Source organism: Arctopsyche grandis, chromosome 9 (genome assembly GCF_051622035.1).
Source record: "Arctopsyche grandis isolate Sample6627 chromosome 9, ASM5162203v2, whole genome shotgun sequence".
In the NCBI taxonomy this organism is placed as follows: Eukaryota; Metazoa; Arthropoda; class Insecta; order Trichoptera; family Hydropsychidae; genus Arctopsyche; species Arctopsyche grandis.
The window spans coordinates 3,762,689-3,779,475 of record NC_135363.1 but is presented as its reverse complement, the minus strand read 5'-3'; the positions used below and the strand labels follow the sequence as shown (position 1 = coordinate 3,779,475).

General features: G+C 37.1%; 1 protein-coding gene across 1 annotated transcript; it reads right to left on the bottom strand.

Moving 5' to 3' along the window:
• Positions 1–679: 679 nt before the first annotated feature.
• On the bottom strand, positions 680–15,630 carry mus101 (mutagen-sensitive 101). The gene is made up of 28 exons (XM_077438722.1): positions 15,492–15,630; positions 14,901–15,052; positions 13,983–14,115; positions 13,800–13,907; positions 13,451–13,710; positions 13,173–13,371; positions 13,016–13,084; positions 11,875–12,042; positions 11,784–11,796; positions 10,735–10,838; positions 10,522–10,650; positions 10,210–10,443; positions 9,922–10,123; positions 9,657–9,842; positions 7,897–8,084; positions 7,655–7,821; positions 7,378–7,577; positions 7,023–7,298; positions 5,152–5,268; positions 4,927–5,070; positions 4,690–4,841; positions 4,520–4,615; positions 4,401–4,445; positions 2,907–3,072; positions 2,714–2,829; positions 2,425–2,622; positions 2,127–2,347; positions 680–1,000 (listed from the first exon to the last, which is right to left on the bottom strand). Exons 1-28 carry the CDS (start codon positions 15,615–15,617, stop codon positions 793–795), a joined length of 4,377 nt encoding a protein of 1,458 aa, XP_077294848.1. The 5' UTR covers positions 15,618–15,630; the 3' UTR covers positions 680–792.
• Positions 15,631–16,787: the final 1,157 nt, after the last annotated feature.

The window sequence follows — 16,787 nt, the reverse complement described above, 5'->3', positions numbered from 1 at the left end:
AAATTGGTCACGAAAAAACTGGTCACACCCAAAAATTCGACCATTTCGATTTTTTTTTTCAATTTTCAATTTTTACAAGATTTTTATTACATATATTATCGACTAGGTAAGGTAACTGGAATTTTGGTTTTAAAAAGCATACATGTATTCAATAAAACATTCTCAGAGGGCTTTCCATTGGAAATTTCCTTGCATATTTTCCATTTCTGGAACCCTACATTTTAATGTCCCTTCATGCTTCCACAATGATGGTAAATTTTTTTTAAGCAATTAATGGAAAATCAAATGTTCACAAAATAAACGAAACACATATAATAAGAAATGTAAATATTTATTTTTTATTATATTACATATATATAATAAATACATAATGAGCGCATAAACGCAAAATGTCCAACATAAATTATATTTCCTCGACAAGTGCAGTCTAAATTTCAAAATTCATAATAAGTATCTAAAATAGGAATGAAGACTAAAAATTTAGTTGAATAAAATCATGAAGCTTGACTATCATCCCAGGAGGACTAAATCAGTCTAATTTTTAAATGAGTCAATTTAAAATTAAAATATATAATTAGTGCGACTGAAAATATTATTTCTGTCGAGAAAAATTACAGTCGTATCACATTAGCGTGAAATAAAAATAGAAAACTACGTCCTTTTTAAATAAAACTACATATATACAAAAATTTATGCAATATTAGAAAGAAAACATGCACTTGTATTTCTTCAAATGCATTATTTGCAACAAGGCACCGATGAGAGATCACGGATCTTCATAACGACGTTCAACTATTCACACAGAAGGTTCATATATTCAGGATACGAAAAATCCGTAGGCTTAGGCGGCGGATCGTTGACTAGATAGTGGTTTAAAAATAGCGGCTGACAAACGGGAATGCGACGAGTGGCCATGTATTTCAAATCGGCAGACGAGAGTGGCAAACGAGCCTGTTCCACGAAGCAATGCGTTGCGTTTATTTCACCACTGAACGGCGGACTGAAAAATAAGATTTATTTAAGCATTCATTTGGACCATTATGGCATTACAGGAATAAAATAAAATTTATAGTATAATATATGACAAAACATCCCTGCGAGGCCCAAATGGAAGAGAGAAGATCAAAATTCCACTCATACATCACATTCAATTATGAGAATAATGATGAGTGCATGCTACCAGACAAATAGGTTAGAATAATATACACTAACTAAGATAGAAAATATCACATTCAGGCTCAGCAGCAACGATTTCGTTGAGAAGTCGAATAGCTCTTGGAATAGGAGACATTCGAAAAAGAACTGTACGAGCTGGAGGTACAACCATCAAATGATGATGTCTACCACGCACATAATTATTAGGGACATAAAGTCTCAAACTGATCCAGCAACGACGGGCATGTCGTGTTACCACGTAGTAGCTGAAGAACAAAACGAATTAATGAGAAGTTCAAGGGAATTATAACCCAGCATGCCCAAAAGGAAAGGAGTAGGGTAGAGATATGGGTAATACCCATACTCCTTCCTATATAGGAAACGAAGAAATGCTTTTTGGACTTTCTCAATAATTAGAGAGTAATTTGCTTCATGCGGATTCCACACGATCGTATTATACTCTAGCTCAGAGCATCGTAACCTTTGGATATTTGCGGCACACATTGTTTACGACTCGTAGAGTTTGTCAGCTACGTACATACAAATGTACTTCATCGGCAGTCGCTAGTTATTCCATATATGCGTAGGGACAAAATACTAACTAACATCGGTTTTCTCTATCTCACTCGCACGCATTAGGCCGAAGTGCTGTTCAGAGAACACATATTACCGCGGTGCACAGGTTACGATGCTCTACTCTAGCTTGCTTCTCACAATTGAGTTGGAAAGCAAGCGAGAAGACAAACGGTTGGAGAATAACCTAGCATATCTCAAGACAAATCCAAGTCGACGAATGGAAACGTCAAAAGTGATAGTTTCCCAAATCGAGCAAAGATTCCACACAAGACGGATCCAATGGAATATCCATGACAATATAATAAAACATTTCAACTGAATCAGTGACTCTTGCGAGTAGACAGGTCGAAATATTTAAATATGCATCTCTTCTTTATATTAATTTTATGCTATACCTGACGTCTATCACTTCTCCGCCTCCAGCTTGAAGCACGCGGAGAATCGGCCTTTTGCGAGCCTCAAGCATGTGCACGATAACTTTAAACTGCGAAAACGGCAACGAGTTCCACTCTCGTTCGCTTCGGCCCCGGTGAATGGCTTTGGCTAATTTTCGTTCTGCTTCCGACATTTGATAATCTACAACAAACTTGGGATTACCCCATTCATACAACTCCTCCTAAAAAAAAAAAACAGAATCAAATTAAAACGAGTCGAATCTTCCAGAATAACGTACGAATTTATAAAACTACTAACATCGACGAATCGTCCCGCTTCTTGCGATCGGATGATATAATCCGGATGCACGATCCATTTCCGACTTGCGAGACAACCGATGAGTTTCTCCGATCGGGCGAGGTTTTGACACAACAGATGCGTAGCATCGAGATCCAATTCATGTCCCGATACGAAGCCGCCCAGCCGTTCTATAATATGCTTAATCTCTTCGTGATTCTGCAATCGAAATTACTCCACCGATAGAATATGAGAAATTTAAATCTAAGCATAATTGAAAGAAACAAAACATGTATATATATATACACACCCCAACGTTTGTAGATAGTATAAATTTATAATTTTTGGAAACAACGGCCGTTGCTGCCTTCACAGGTTCGCTCATATCGTCCCAACCGACTGTGTCGACTTGTGATGCCACACAACCTGGAAAATCATACCACATGAGTTGAGAACGAATAATGAGGATTTGTCAATTGAATAGTGCAGTGAGTATAGTTTACCCGCTGAATCGGCGTTGTCCATACAATTCATGGCGCTGATACGTTTCCGTTTGGCCGATCGAGGAGTGGACGAATTGCTAGAGCCGTCGCCCCCAGTGAGCGCCATGTCCAGGTGCTTCAATTGGTTCTGAATATCGTGGCCCGAGGTGTTGGAAAGGTTTGACACCTGAGATAATATCAAATCATTCAATTTTGAGCATTGCAACTTCATTATACAAACTCGAGTATAGTTTTTATTTTTCTACTTCTTAAGTTATCATTTTATAAATAAAATATTTATGTACATTGTGAATTGGACTCAAATCTTTAGCCGATTCTGATCACATTTTTTGATCAAACAAAATATGATACACATAACATGACATTTATGTGTGCTGATTAATAATACTAACAAAAAATCAATCTTTACTAAATTTGACCCACTAAATTCGAATATGACAACGATTTTTGTTGGCTTCTTCTCGTTTATGAGATGTAAGCGTTAAAAAAAAACGTAATTTTTACAGATTTTTGGCTTTCTGATTAAGTGACAATTTAGCGAAATAAAATCATAATATTAACACTATGGTGGCCGCTGATACATATATGATTCACAACTGCGCGAATATATTTTTCAGTCCGCTGATATATATTCGTTTATGACGAAAACGTGATACAAAAATATATCAGCGAACTGATTCAGTTCGTGCAGTCGTAAATCATATATATACCAACGGCCACTAAGCGTTGTGCACCTAACATGATACAAATATAAGTCATCGGCCACCATCGTGTTAAGGGAAAAATACGTGTAAGAAAAAATCACATCTTTGACTTTTAATTTACGTTAGACAAATTAATTTAAGTATTTTAAAGCAATAAATATATCAATACAAAAAACATCTGACTATGGATTTCACTTTTGGCACATACATATAGATACCAGATTTTGAGATTGATCTGTAAAAATTGTGCATTTTTTAAACGGTTATCTAATGTATAATTTCGAAAGAGACTTTGTATCTTTGGTCGGGACGACTATTAGATTCGTCATGTTTAAGCTGTTTATATTACAAACACTGAGCGAAGCCGGGTAAAACAACTAGTATCTCATAAACGAGAAGAAGCCAACAAAAATCATCGTCATATTGTTCATATTTAGTTAGTAATTTTTTTTGTTGCTCAGTGTAATCAAATCTGGCAATATGGCAAAATGTGTATTGTATATACAGATACAAATATAAATTGAAGTCTTAATCAGACAATTGTGAAAGTAATGAGTAGATATGAACCCAATTTCATCTGTTTCAACAATTAAATCAGATAAATTGGTAAATTCTAATAGGAAACGATCCATTTCGATGTACAATTTGATCACAGAAATACTTCAAATCATACATCTTATGATTTTCAATCCATGTCTAATGACATTATACATTATGAAACATTTAAAAAGTGGTCCAAATCAAAAAGGTAACTTTTCGTTGAATATCAATATAAAAAATGTATTTGTACCGGTTCAGCCGATAGTTTTCTCTTTGGAGGCGTTTCGACATCAGCCTGAAAAATAACATTCAAATTAATTAATTGATTTACAAAACTCAATTAGTATAAGATAAAATCGGCCAACTTACATCAATAATCAATTGCTTCGGAATCAAAACTCTACTACGCAAAGGCTCTCGGTTCAGTTGATTCGAAAAGAATCTATTCCGTAGCTCGCACAGTGGCTGAAAACACATTCGAAAACATAACAACAAATCGATTACATTCCGAAGTGAATTATGCATTTAAAAACCCATACAGTTTCACTCTTCGATTCGTGCCTATTGGCCGGCAAAGAAATCTGATCGCAAAGTTTGTTCAACCTTTTGCGAGACTCCACCGACATTTTACCGGTGTCCGGCCTCAACATTGCACCGAAAGGACTCTCGGGAGTTGAAGACGCTATATCGACTGCAAAAAAAAAAACACAAAATGAAAACAAAACTAAGTCACAATCAAATTACGACACATAATTACTTAAAATTTATATATATACATATATTAACTGGAGTACTGAGCGGATTCGACGGCCTCTGCCCGTGTTTGATAGCGAGTATTCTTCTTTTGGACGTCGAGGAAAACACAGCCAGGTTAGGCGTCGCCAAAGCATTCTCCATCGAAGGTGTACTAACAGTATCGTCTAGAAAAGAATAAAAATAAAAACAATTCGAAAGAAACAACAAAATCACAAAATATAATACATTCAATGAATTAAGCATACTCTGTTCAGACAGTTGAATTTGATCATTATTTGGTTTCTTGGGAGTTTCTTGCGACTCGCTGCCAAAGAATCCCTGACGTGCCATAGCTATGTATTTTGAAGCTGGAGACATTTTATCTGCATTGCAAAATTAAAAAAAAACATTCAATCACAATGACGCGGCAAGAAACGACATATAACATCGGCAACCAAATGAAAGTTCTTCGCATCTTATCAAATCGTAATATACTTGATTCAAGTTGGTTGGAGTCACATCAGTGGGCACAATCTTATATTGTATAACAAATAGAAGTAGGATTAGACGATACGCTTTTGACCATATATGTACATCATGAAAGGAGTACTTTTTCGGATCCAGACTAATAATACCATAATGCAGAGATTATGTGATTGGTGCTCGTCGACCATATACAACAACCAATAAGGTCTCGCAACCCATCGACCAACGAGAGTACACGCTGTGTATATTCATTTGGAGCTGGATCATCGGCGGAATAACAATAAACTACCCCTACCACCACTTGCATTCGAAATGTGGTGCTGGAGACGGATGCTGCGTATAAGATGACATCAATGACCACGACACTCGGCATTGAGTAAGCGAGAAAGAATAAGACCAATACTCGCTGCGTCTTTTGCCCCAATCTCGGAAACCCCTATTCACGTCCACACTACAATACAAACATATTTTGAGCATTATCTTCATTGTGACACAGTCTACATATTGTATGTAGTTGGACAACAATCTCGTACTCCGACGAAAGGGCTCTCAGACTCATTTTGAGGGCTTTATGAGTCGACTTCATTGACCTTTAGAGCGGACTTAATAATAATTGTACTTGGCCACAAGAATTTGAAGTCGATCATCGTATGGAAGTCTGGCGTTACCACAATCGCAGTATAGTTCATTACCAATTGATAAGAGTCGGCCACTTTTATTTTAAATCATCATCATTTACAATCATTCACCATCCACTGCTGCATGTAAGCCTCTCCAACACGCTTCCATTCGTCTCTGTTTTGCGCAACTTCCATCTATCTCACCCTGCACATTTTTCTAATTTCATCCACCCATCATACTTTCACTCTTCTATATTCTCTCGGCCACTATTCCAGCACTTCTCTTGTCCACCTTTCGTCCATTTTTCTAGCTACATGACCCGCCCATTTCTATTTCAATGTCTTCACTCTTTCCACAATGTCAACTACCCTTGTCATACTTCTCACATATTTTCCAAATCGATCTTTCATTATAGAACTTTGTGCGATGTCCAAATGTTGAAAGTCACTAGCTTAGAGAGTTGAGCAGTTTAATAATGTAACGTGAGAACATGAGAGAGAGAGAGAGTACCCACTGCATTCGTGGGTGAACATGTGACCCTGGATTAGGCTAACAGGACTCAGTAAGTGCCCGAATAAAGGATACGCTGGAGTTCTCACAGACCTGGGCGAGTGCGTACGTAAACAATAGACTCGCCAGTGGACTCGTTCCGTGTGGACCTCTGGGATCGTTGAATAGATGCTGTGAAGCGAATTTGGCTCTTCATTTGGATCCCGAACCCACTCCTACGCAACAATAATATTTTCTAATACTTTTCGATTGCCGTCTGAAGTACATGCATATGTAGATAGTAAAAAAAATATTTAATATGTTATAACATTTCACCGGCCATAGAGGCGATGCTTGGCTACTTGTCCTTTAAAACACGGTAGATGGGAAACTCTCGAGCGAAAGAATTAATTCTGTGAAGCGAATATGGTCTTTCATTTGGATCCTGAACCCCCCCTACGCAACAATATTAATAAAACAACTAATTTGTTGCCAAATTAGCGTACAATCCCACAACCAATAGACAAATAATCATAACTACCTAACGACAGCCTAGCGAAAGATTTCCTTCTCAGAGTATTACTGTTGGTCGGGGTATTATTAACAGGCTGCCCACACGGCTTTATTGCATCTTCATCGTCTACATTTACTATATCAGACACACAAGGGCGCTTTTCAAGCGAATCCACTCCATTTAAAGTTTTTTCACAAGTTTTAGACGGCTCTGGTTCAGGTGAAGACTTACGATCCGGTTCGATTACCGATTTCGTTTGATCGTTAGTTTCAGGCTTGTCAGCATCGTCCGGCCACACAGGTGCTACAAATTCAAAGATTAAACAGTTATAACTATGTACAAGGCAACTCAAAAACACAAACCAAATTATACCACAACATACCCACACTGTCGCCCAAGAGATACGACCCTTCGCGGATTCGCTGCCCAGCAGCGAGGCAATCCAACAACCACCGATTGTTTACCACGGGCAGTCCCCAGCTGACGGCGCCTGTATATTTGGCGCCGGAAGGTTCCGAGCATATGAGATGAGTGGAACGCTTCGTCGCAGAACTTTCTCGTCTGTACAGCGATGGTTGGACACTGTCAAAGAAAATTTCACAAAATCGGTCATAAAACTCTTCCAACATTCAATGCTTACAAATCAGTCCAATGCTTACATTGCACCCAGAAGTTGAGCGACTTCGGCGAGATACGATCGTTCATTTCCGGCGTACGTCGAAATAGCAAACACTAGTCCAGATAGAGGTTCTTCAGTCGGAATCGGTATAATGGGTCGGTGAAAGTATTCAATCGGTACGAGTGCTTCATTTGTTGAACAATCGATCTAAACGCAACGGTTTTGTTAATTTTGTGTATTTATAAGACATATTGTAGATTATTCAGGGAGGCTTTACGTTACCAGCCAGTTTATTGTGACGACTTCAGCTTGTTTGTTGGCGTTTTTGACTTCATCGCAGGCTATCGGAACTATTATGTAGTGGTTTGAACCTTTTCCTTTGTGCTCGACGACCGTTCCGCCTGAATCGTTTATGAGTTTTATAATTTCTTCGGCGTCGTCTTCAATCTGCTGCAACTCGAATGTTAAACCTGCAAAATGTTTCGATATGGTTAGAAATGTTACGAAATAACAAATACATAGAATATCAGTTCCGTTCCAATAAAATAGGCATATTTGGACTGTTTATTTTCTACTCCACCCCTGAGATTTTAGCTTTATTTAGTTTTCTACATCTACTTGATAGCAAATAAAGGTCCCAAAAATAAATTTAGTAATAAATAGATTTTATAATTACAAGATTGAGATGGGGAATGTTAATAGTAGGCAACCATCAAGAGGAAAGTGTTCAGAAAAGTATTAGAATGTATAGAACATCAGTAAGATCAAGCGATGATCAGTAAGATATCGAAAAACCGCTCTATAATGAGAAGAACGAAAATCCGTTTGGTGAAATCACTGGTGATCCCCATTGCATTGTATGGAGTCGAAACATGGACCCTTAAAAAGAGTGAAAGGGAAATGTTCGATGCTTTCGAAATGTGGCGAATGCTGTGCATTCCATGGACTCCATCCCCAAAGAGCTGGCAACTTGTACGATTCCGAATCGAGGTCGGTGATCTCATCTACTTCCCCATAAAACAGAAGTCGCACGATTGCATCATCGCGTTCCTGTACGAGCGTCCTCGTCTGAAATATGTTCGCTTATACAAGGGCAAAGACACAATTCGACTCGCTCTATATAAACGATCGCCAGCCTACAGAAATTCCCGAAAGCACAATCTCCCTGATTGCATAACGAACCAGGTTATAAACCAGTGCACCAGTCCAAGACGACAGAGAGCCTCTGGAGTTCAGCCAGCCTACTCCAAAATCGAGCAACTACCTCCTTCGCAGTACATATGTACTTGTGTATTGAACATAAATAAAGATCTTTTCAAAAACTCAACCGAGTTTCCATAGGCTGGGAAACAGTCGAAACATAGCCTCCCCTCCTATACATTCATTCCTACTTTAGCCATATTGCCAGAAATAATGTGGAGTCTAGAGACGCTGGTAATCAACGGAACACTAGAGGGAAGGCGCGAGAGAAGACATTCACACATAAGATGGTCAGACGAAATTAAAGAACTGACACTGCTCTCAATTTGGCACAGGGCCGGGAGGAGTGGAGGCGGATCATCCATCGGATTCTAGATGATATTTATTACGCTCAGCATTGAGAAAACGATGAAGAAGATGTACTCATCCTCTGTGATGGATCAGTAAAATCTGATAATGATCTCTTGATAAGCCAACTCCGTAACGCATCCCGTAATCCATCCCAGCAACAAGATTTATTAAAATATTATGACTGTATCCTCAATGCAAGGAAAACATTAGTGTAAATTATAACTAAAGCGCCTTTAAGTACCTAATAAAAGGATTAATGTTCCATCTGTTCAAACAAACTAAACTCCATCTATTGATACTTCGTATAAATGTAGATATAGTAAAAACGAAAATGGGTCTTACAACATTTTTTATACCCATTGATGGTTATGTATTTACATCTTGTTTTATCAAAAGCTAGCCCAGATTAATTTAAAATTATTAAACATGATACTTTACAATTATATAACCAAAACCACACACACACACACACACTAACGTATCTAAATTACCATCGAAAAATAAAACTGGATCTTCGATTACGGTAGCGTCTTCTTCTAAAGCGACTGTTTTATCATCATCGACAGTTTTATCATCGTCGACAGTCGATTCTGGAGGTGCATCATTAGCTACAATGGTAGCATTTGAATCAGTTTGGGGTCCCTTTGTTACATTATTACACGAAGTCAACGATTCTTCTACAAAAACGAAGAAAAAAAAACCACGTAAAAATAGAACAGCACTAGTACATAAATAGCAATTAACACAATTCATTACGAGTTCTACTATGTTGGTCCCTATAATGCTGAACAATATCATTCTTCTCGGGAGATTCGTCCAACGAGAAGAGCGGCACCGGCGGACGACAAGACGGCGACTGCAACAATTGCAAGTTGCGTTTGCTCATCGGAGACGCTTTCGTCAACCTCAACTTGCTACTAGCATTGTTCGACTTTTCAGCATTCGACGAAACCAGATACTGAAAAAAAAACAAGCTACAGTTAACATTTCACGAAACGACACACACACACAATATATACAGTGCAAAAACGAATGGTCGCTTACAAGAGCTTCGTCGACAGTTTTTCCGGCTCGCAAGCTGTCCGTGAGCCAGCAGACGGTTACGGCGACCGCTCGAGGCATGCACGCGAGCTGGTCTTCCGTCAAATTAACACTAGGATCGCCGCACACCAGATGGGTGACGGCGTCCGACGGCTCGTTGTATCTCACTCCACCGGCTCGCGAGACCAGACGTTGGACTCTGTCTCGTCTCGTCCCCGACATTCCATACGCGTAGACCTGAAAGACGACATCGTTTAAAATATAATCACTTCATAATTCCATCATCGATGCCGGTTTCCGTTGTATGCCACTTACACAGCAGCCGTCTAAGAATAGTCCAGCTCGTTTCGCCTCTTTCATGTCGATTGAGTCTATCAAATGGGCGAACTCTTTCGCTGGTCCGACCAATCGACCGTGTCTACTTCTCTGACTGGTCGACACCGACTGCGGAATACAAATTGATCATACAATGATTGTACCTTTTGAGCAAATTGTTAATTTACACCGAAACCAAATGGTTTACATTACCTGTAAAGTAGACGGTTGCATTGTAAAGTCGCTGCTCGTTGATGAACACGTATCATCGACAAAATTGGTAGTTCTTATGTTCTTTATTGTCGATACATTCAAACCTGTACATATTAATAAGAATAATTAATATGTAGAGAATATATAAAAGCAACTTAAATAATTTATGTCAGCGCTGGATTATCGACGTGTAGCGTTTCCATATTATTATAATCTTACAATCGTTTTTTGTATTGTTCGAGAATCATTTCTATTTATTTATTTATCTAAATCATCAGAATAAAAAAACCATCGACTATTTTGAACACATATGGGTTCTTATTGATTATACGGGCGCGTCCGAATATCGAGTATATACACACACTAACACATACAAATACACAACAGTTACATGAATGGCCTCTAGGTGTCGCAAAAAGTTTAAGTAAAGTGACAGTGCGCAACCAGTGAACATCGAATAATATCGAAAACGCATTTCCCACAGTATATCATACACAGGGCCGGCTCAAAGGTGCAGCAGACTAGACACGTGCCAAAGACAAGAGGCGCTGCGAGGCGCCCCCGTCTTTTTCTTTGAACTTATAAAACATTCTATATTCAACTCAAAGTAACAATACTGATTGTAAAATATTATATTTTAATTTACGAGGAACGCAGGAAGTTGACCGTCAAATATCAACGACTCGCGAATAAAACTTGTAAAAAAGCAAACAGTTGTCGGCACAAATGGTAATGTCAAGCCTTCCTGGTATATATCTATGTAAAATAAAATAAAACGTACCTATTTTGAATAAAATTTTAAATGAAACTTTTTGTTTTTGCCTTAGTATACTTTTCTTCAACATAAAATTTCAACAACTTTCATGAAATTTATCGTTTAAAAGGAGGGCGCTGAAACTAATCGGCCTAGGTACGTCATATACGTGCCTGATCATACATACCTGTAAGATCCATCTGAAGGGAATTTCCCTGCAATAAGGCTATATTGACCTCCGCCAGATCATATGTATGTAAAATTCTATATAGGTATTTACTAATTCATAACGAACCACTTTTCAATTGCTACTGAATACAAAATGGAGAACCATTAAAAGGTTACATTAAACCCTACCACTCTACGACTTTCTCTTTCATGAGTACCAATCCATCAAAAATGACAATGCTCCTCATGGTCACCCTAAACAATACATTGCGAATTTTAAATCTACGATACCCTTTACTCCTCCAATGAACTTTGATCGACAATTCTTTTTCGCTTTCAGCATCAGAATTGTTGCAGAAAGATGCGCCCGTATAACCAATAAGTACCTAATTATAATTCGGGGACGTTGACAATAGTCGGGGAGAATAAGCAACCACTATCTTTATATTATTGAGCATTATTTTGTCTAAACAATTTATAGCAGATTCTTGTATCGTATTTACTGTCATATATTTACATATTTGCCAAATGTAAGATACCGTCAAAGTATATTACCCGTTATAATACGATTTATCTGGTGTTTTAGATAATTCATATTCAAATACAAATGAACTAGTAGATATATGTTTCTACAGGCGAATATATAGTTTTAATGCTCGCCAGTAATTATATGTACATATATTAGCTTTCAACAGTTCAGATTGCTTTAGATGGGGTGTAAGGGACAGCATGTGCGTTTTTCTTAAGTGTCTTCCTACAGCGGATGAACTACATATGTATTATAATGCGTCAATTTTACGAATTATGGATAATAGTTTCAGCCAGCAATATGGCTCGGTGGTTGCGTTTATGTTAAGCACCGGGTTCGATCTTTAATGCTGCTGGTCAGACTTGGATATTTGTGACTCCAAGACGATCGTTTCCTATCAGAGTTTGCCAATTTATCTGATTTAATTGATGAAACGGTTCCTTCATCAAATTGGCAAAAGCCTTCCTACCCACTACGTCACCAATATCTGAATTTGATTTAGTACAATATGTAAAAATGTATGTACAAGTCTAAATCCATAGATGTCTCCATGGATTAATTCATCAATTAATCAATAGTCGATTTAGTTATTTTCAGCATCTCGAAATTCAGCGATTTATGTAAAAAAAATTATGCAATGTTTGTAATTGACTAGGAAGGCCACTATGGGATTTACCTGTTGGGCATTCTTGGTATATATCTATGTAAAAATAAAAATATTAGGATAACCCTGAGAATGTTTTTTAAAAAAAAAGTGACTTTCCGATTCAAATTATAATACTAGGCAATTTACGTTTCACGAAAATCATTACATACTATGAATAAAATACATCAAAATCAGATTGTAAATCCACAGTGTCATGTGAAACAGTTATATTATAACTGGTAATACGCTTTGACTGTAATATACATATACGATCATAAAAATATATAGGTCTAGAAATTGGAAGAATTTTCTATATATCCGAGTGGTAGTGCGTATGAAACGAAACGGCAATTACTCATATCAGGAAGTTGCGACGGTCTATTCGGACTGGAAGTTTTCAGAACGGGATCACTAGCGACGGCAAATTTACTATAATCTAACGCATATCCCGCTTCGACGGACTCAAAAATCCAAGACGGCGTAGTACAAATCTTGCCATATTCGATTGCCGCCTTGTGCTTTTCGCTTCCCATTCCATTCCTGAAACATGTTATCATCCAGATGCATAAAAAAAGCAGTATTAGACACTCATTAAATGATGTAGCAATCGATTACTGACTGATCGACTAAGAGGACGTTGACAGTTGAAGTCTCGAAGTCTTTGATATGTTTCCCGCCGTTGTTTTTTATTAAGTCATCTATTTTTCTCTTCATACGTCTATCGACGCCCGTAGAACAAGCGACGACGCCGTAAAATACGGGCATTTTATAATTGTCGAATTGGGAATTCGTCGCTGAAATATTCTTCTCTAGAGAAGCCTTCCAAGTGGCTTCAACCCAATCCGGACGCATCAAAGGCAAACCGTGACAAGACGCTTTCTATTGATAAGATTCACAAAATGGATACATTATCAATAAATCCAATATAAAATAACATTCAGATTGAACAGTTGAAAGATTATACTAACAATATATTTATCCGATGTTACAGTATTAGAAATGAGATGTGTAGTATGGCCCGTCAACACACTTTCGTATCGTCCACCCATCCATGAGATATTTTGCTTCAACTTCTCCTATAATATAAACAAAGCGAGTATAAAGATTACGTTAAAAAATAAACTAAAGGTTGTGAAGACGTATAAAAATACCTTTTCATTCATATTTAATCCGCTTATTGTAATGACGAGCCCTCTCATTGCTATCGTGAAGATCGGAGACGGGCCTGGTGGAATTTCACTGCCTTCAGTCAAACAGCAAGACAAGCATTTCGGTCCCACCACGCTATTTATTGGGAACAATTTAAAAGATCACTTTATAAAATAAATGTGCATTTAACCGTTTGCCCGTGGCCGTCTTCTATGGAAGCTTTGGGCGACAAGTCTGTAGCGCGGCTGTCTTCCATAGAATTTCTGAACTTTGTACGGGATTTTGAGCCTTATATGCGCCTATTTCAACTGTTTTAAGGTTCAAAATTGGTTGAATATATTACTGAGAGTTGAATGCCATCTATTCAATTTGCTTAAAATCAATATATACCAGTCAAAATTAGTTTTCTGTGGAACCATACTGAAACCTCGTTTATGTGACGTCACGTCTTCATACAATTATGAAGAATGATTATTTGACAATTAATCCAAAACTACGAGATATATTATGTATTTTATTGTTTAACATAATACTTTATGTGATAATTAACATATCTGGTTACTTGAGTTAATATTAAAATCTGTATTTAAGGTCGAAAACTCGATTGCCAAATTCGCGAAAAAGGTGCCGCCGCGTACAGGGCTTGTTCGCTATATTTATTGCCGTGGGCAAAGGGTTAAAAGGGAAAAATATAGTAATTTAAGTACACGAGGATCATTTAAAGGTTTAGTTGAACGGAGTAGGAATCCAAGATGTGTATATGCTTTATTAGTAATGAAGGAAATATGTTCAAAGTAATCGAGTTTACTATTAAGTATTACGCCAAGATCTTTAATAGAAGAGGGTGTATTTAGAATTGAATGGTTTAAATGGTAATGATGATATCAGTGTAATTATAATCAAAAATAAAATACACATACACGGCTTTAGTTTGAGATAACTTTTTGAAAATCTCCCCGGAAAATTCCTCCAGTACAAACATATCTTGTTTGGTAAAATCGGTGATCTCATGGCACTCGTCTTCAGTAATCCATTCGGAAAGTATACCATTACATCTGTATTGTTCACATAGCTGAAATCAAAGAAACTATATTTCAACATAGTCTTAAAGATTGCACAGAATTTTATCAAAATTCATATTTCTTATATGAAATAAATTAAATATTTAGTTTTATATACATATGTATTACTTCAGAAATTAATTATCGAATTATTCATCGCTTTCACATATTCTATGTTATAAAACCAACCAAAAATTTTCCCATATGAATTGTGTGTTTTTATATGAAATTCCCCAAAACATACCCACTATGTAAAAACAATATTAGGTGTATATGCATTGAAAAAAAATCTAATTGAAGGCATCTTAAGACTCGAGGAACATCAAAAACATCCATCAGCTCGCGAAGAATCCCAGTCAAAGCATTTGAAATCTGTATCCCGGGCGATGCCTGGTATTTAAAAATGAAAACAATCGAGTGGTGGGGTTAAGATTTGAATGTTGTAAATACATGTTTGACAGCTAGCATGTCTGGCGAGTGGTCAGATTCGGGGTCTGTGACGAGCAGGCGCACTCGCACCTCCGTGACAGCGCCCCCTGCGCCCCCCGAGCCCCCGGAGCTCCCGCGATCTGTCATATCTGCGCCAACGGCCCGCGCCAGACCAAACACTGCGGCCAACATCTGTTATCATTCGCAGCCGTAATCACGTATTTCGCGGCCATTATGATTGGCGATAAACAAACTGTTGAATTTATTTCATTTTGTGCTGCAATAAATCAAGTTAAAACACACACACACAATGGAAAAAATGCTACTAATTTTGGTATCCATAATAAATTTATTAGGACAGTGGAGCTTTGGTTTAAAACGAGTTCAACAATTCTTAAAAAAAAGCAATTCATTTCAAGGTCACATTCATACTTTTTAATTAATTCTAAATGATGATTTAAGCATGTGCACTTTCAGTCTGATATCTAAAAATAACAGCTGGAAGATCGAACAGTTGAGAAATATGGTGTAAATTAAAATTTTCTTTCTGAGAAGAAAAAATGGTTATCGCGTTGTCCTTGATAAAAATTTGGAACATTGTTTATTATGATATGTATAATTTTAAAATGATAACATACATGCACAGCGCTTTTGTGTCAAAAATATATGACTCGGACAACAGCTGTTGTGACGTATACAAGTTCAAAAAATTTTAAGGACATTTGGGACTAATAGGAGAAGATAAGCATATTATCACCAGCAAACATTATAATTTAAAATGACAAAATGGCTCAATGTGGCCAATTACCTCTACAGATTGCAATTTTAAATTCCAATAGGGCTCAATGCGGCTAATTATCATTATTAATCAATATTATCAATCATTATTTTAACAAGCTTATTCTGTTTTACAATTTTTAATTTATGTTATTATTTTTTAAATTATTATGTTTCTTTTATCATTCTTATCTGTATCATTATTACCTTTTTAATTTTTTTTATTGAATTTTATTTTCATATATCTGGCCATAATGGCGCTTTGGGGCAACCCGCAAAGTCACTAGTTTCTAGTTTCTAATCTAGTCTATTTTTTAAATAAATTACTTCTGCATACCATAATTTAAAATGCCAATAGGGCTAATTACTTACGTAAATTGCAATTTGAAATGCCAAAAGGGCTTATGGGGGGCTGTAGGATGGGTTTAAAACACAACGATGAGAGCCCAGGTTTATACACGTCGCAACTTTAATAAGGGTAATTATTTATGCAGACCGCAATTTGAAATGCCAATAGGGCTCAATACGGTTAATTACTAA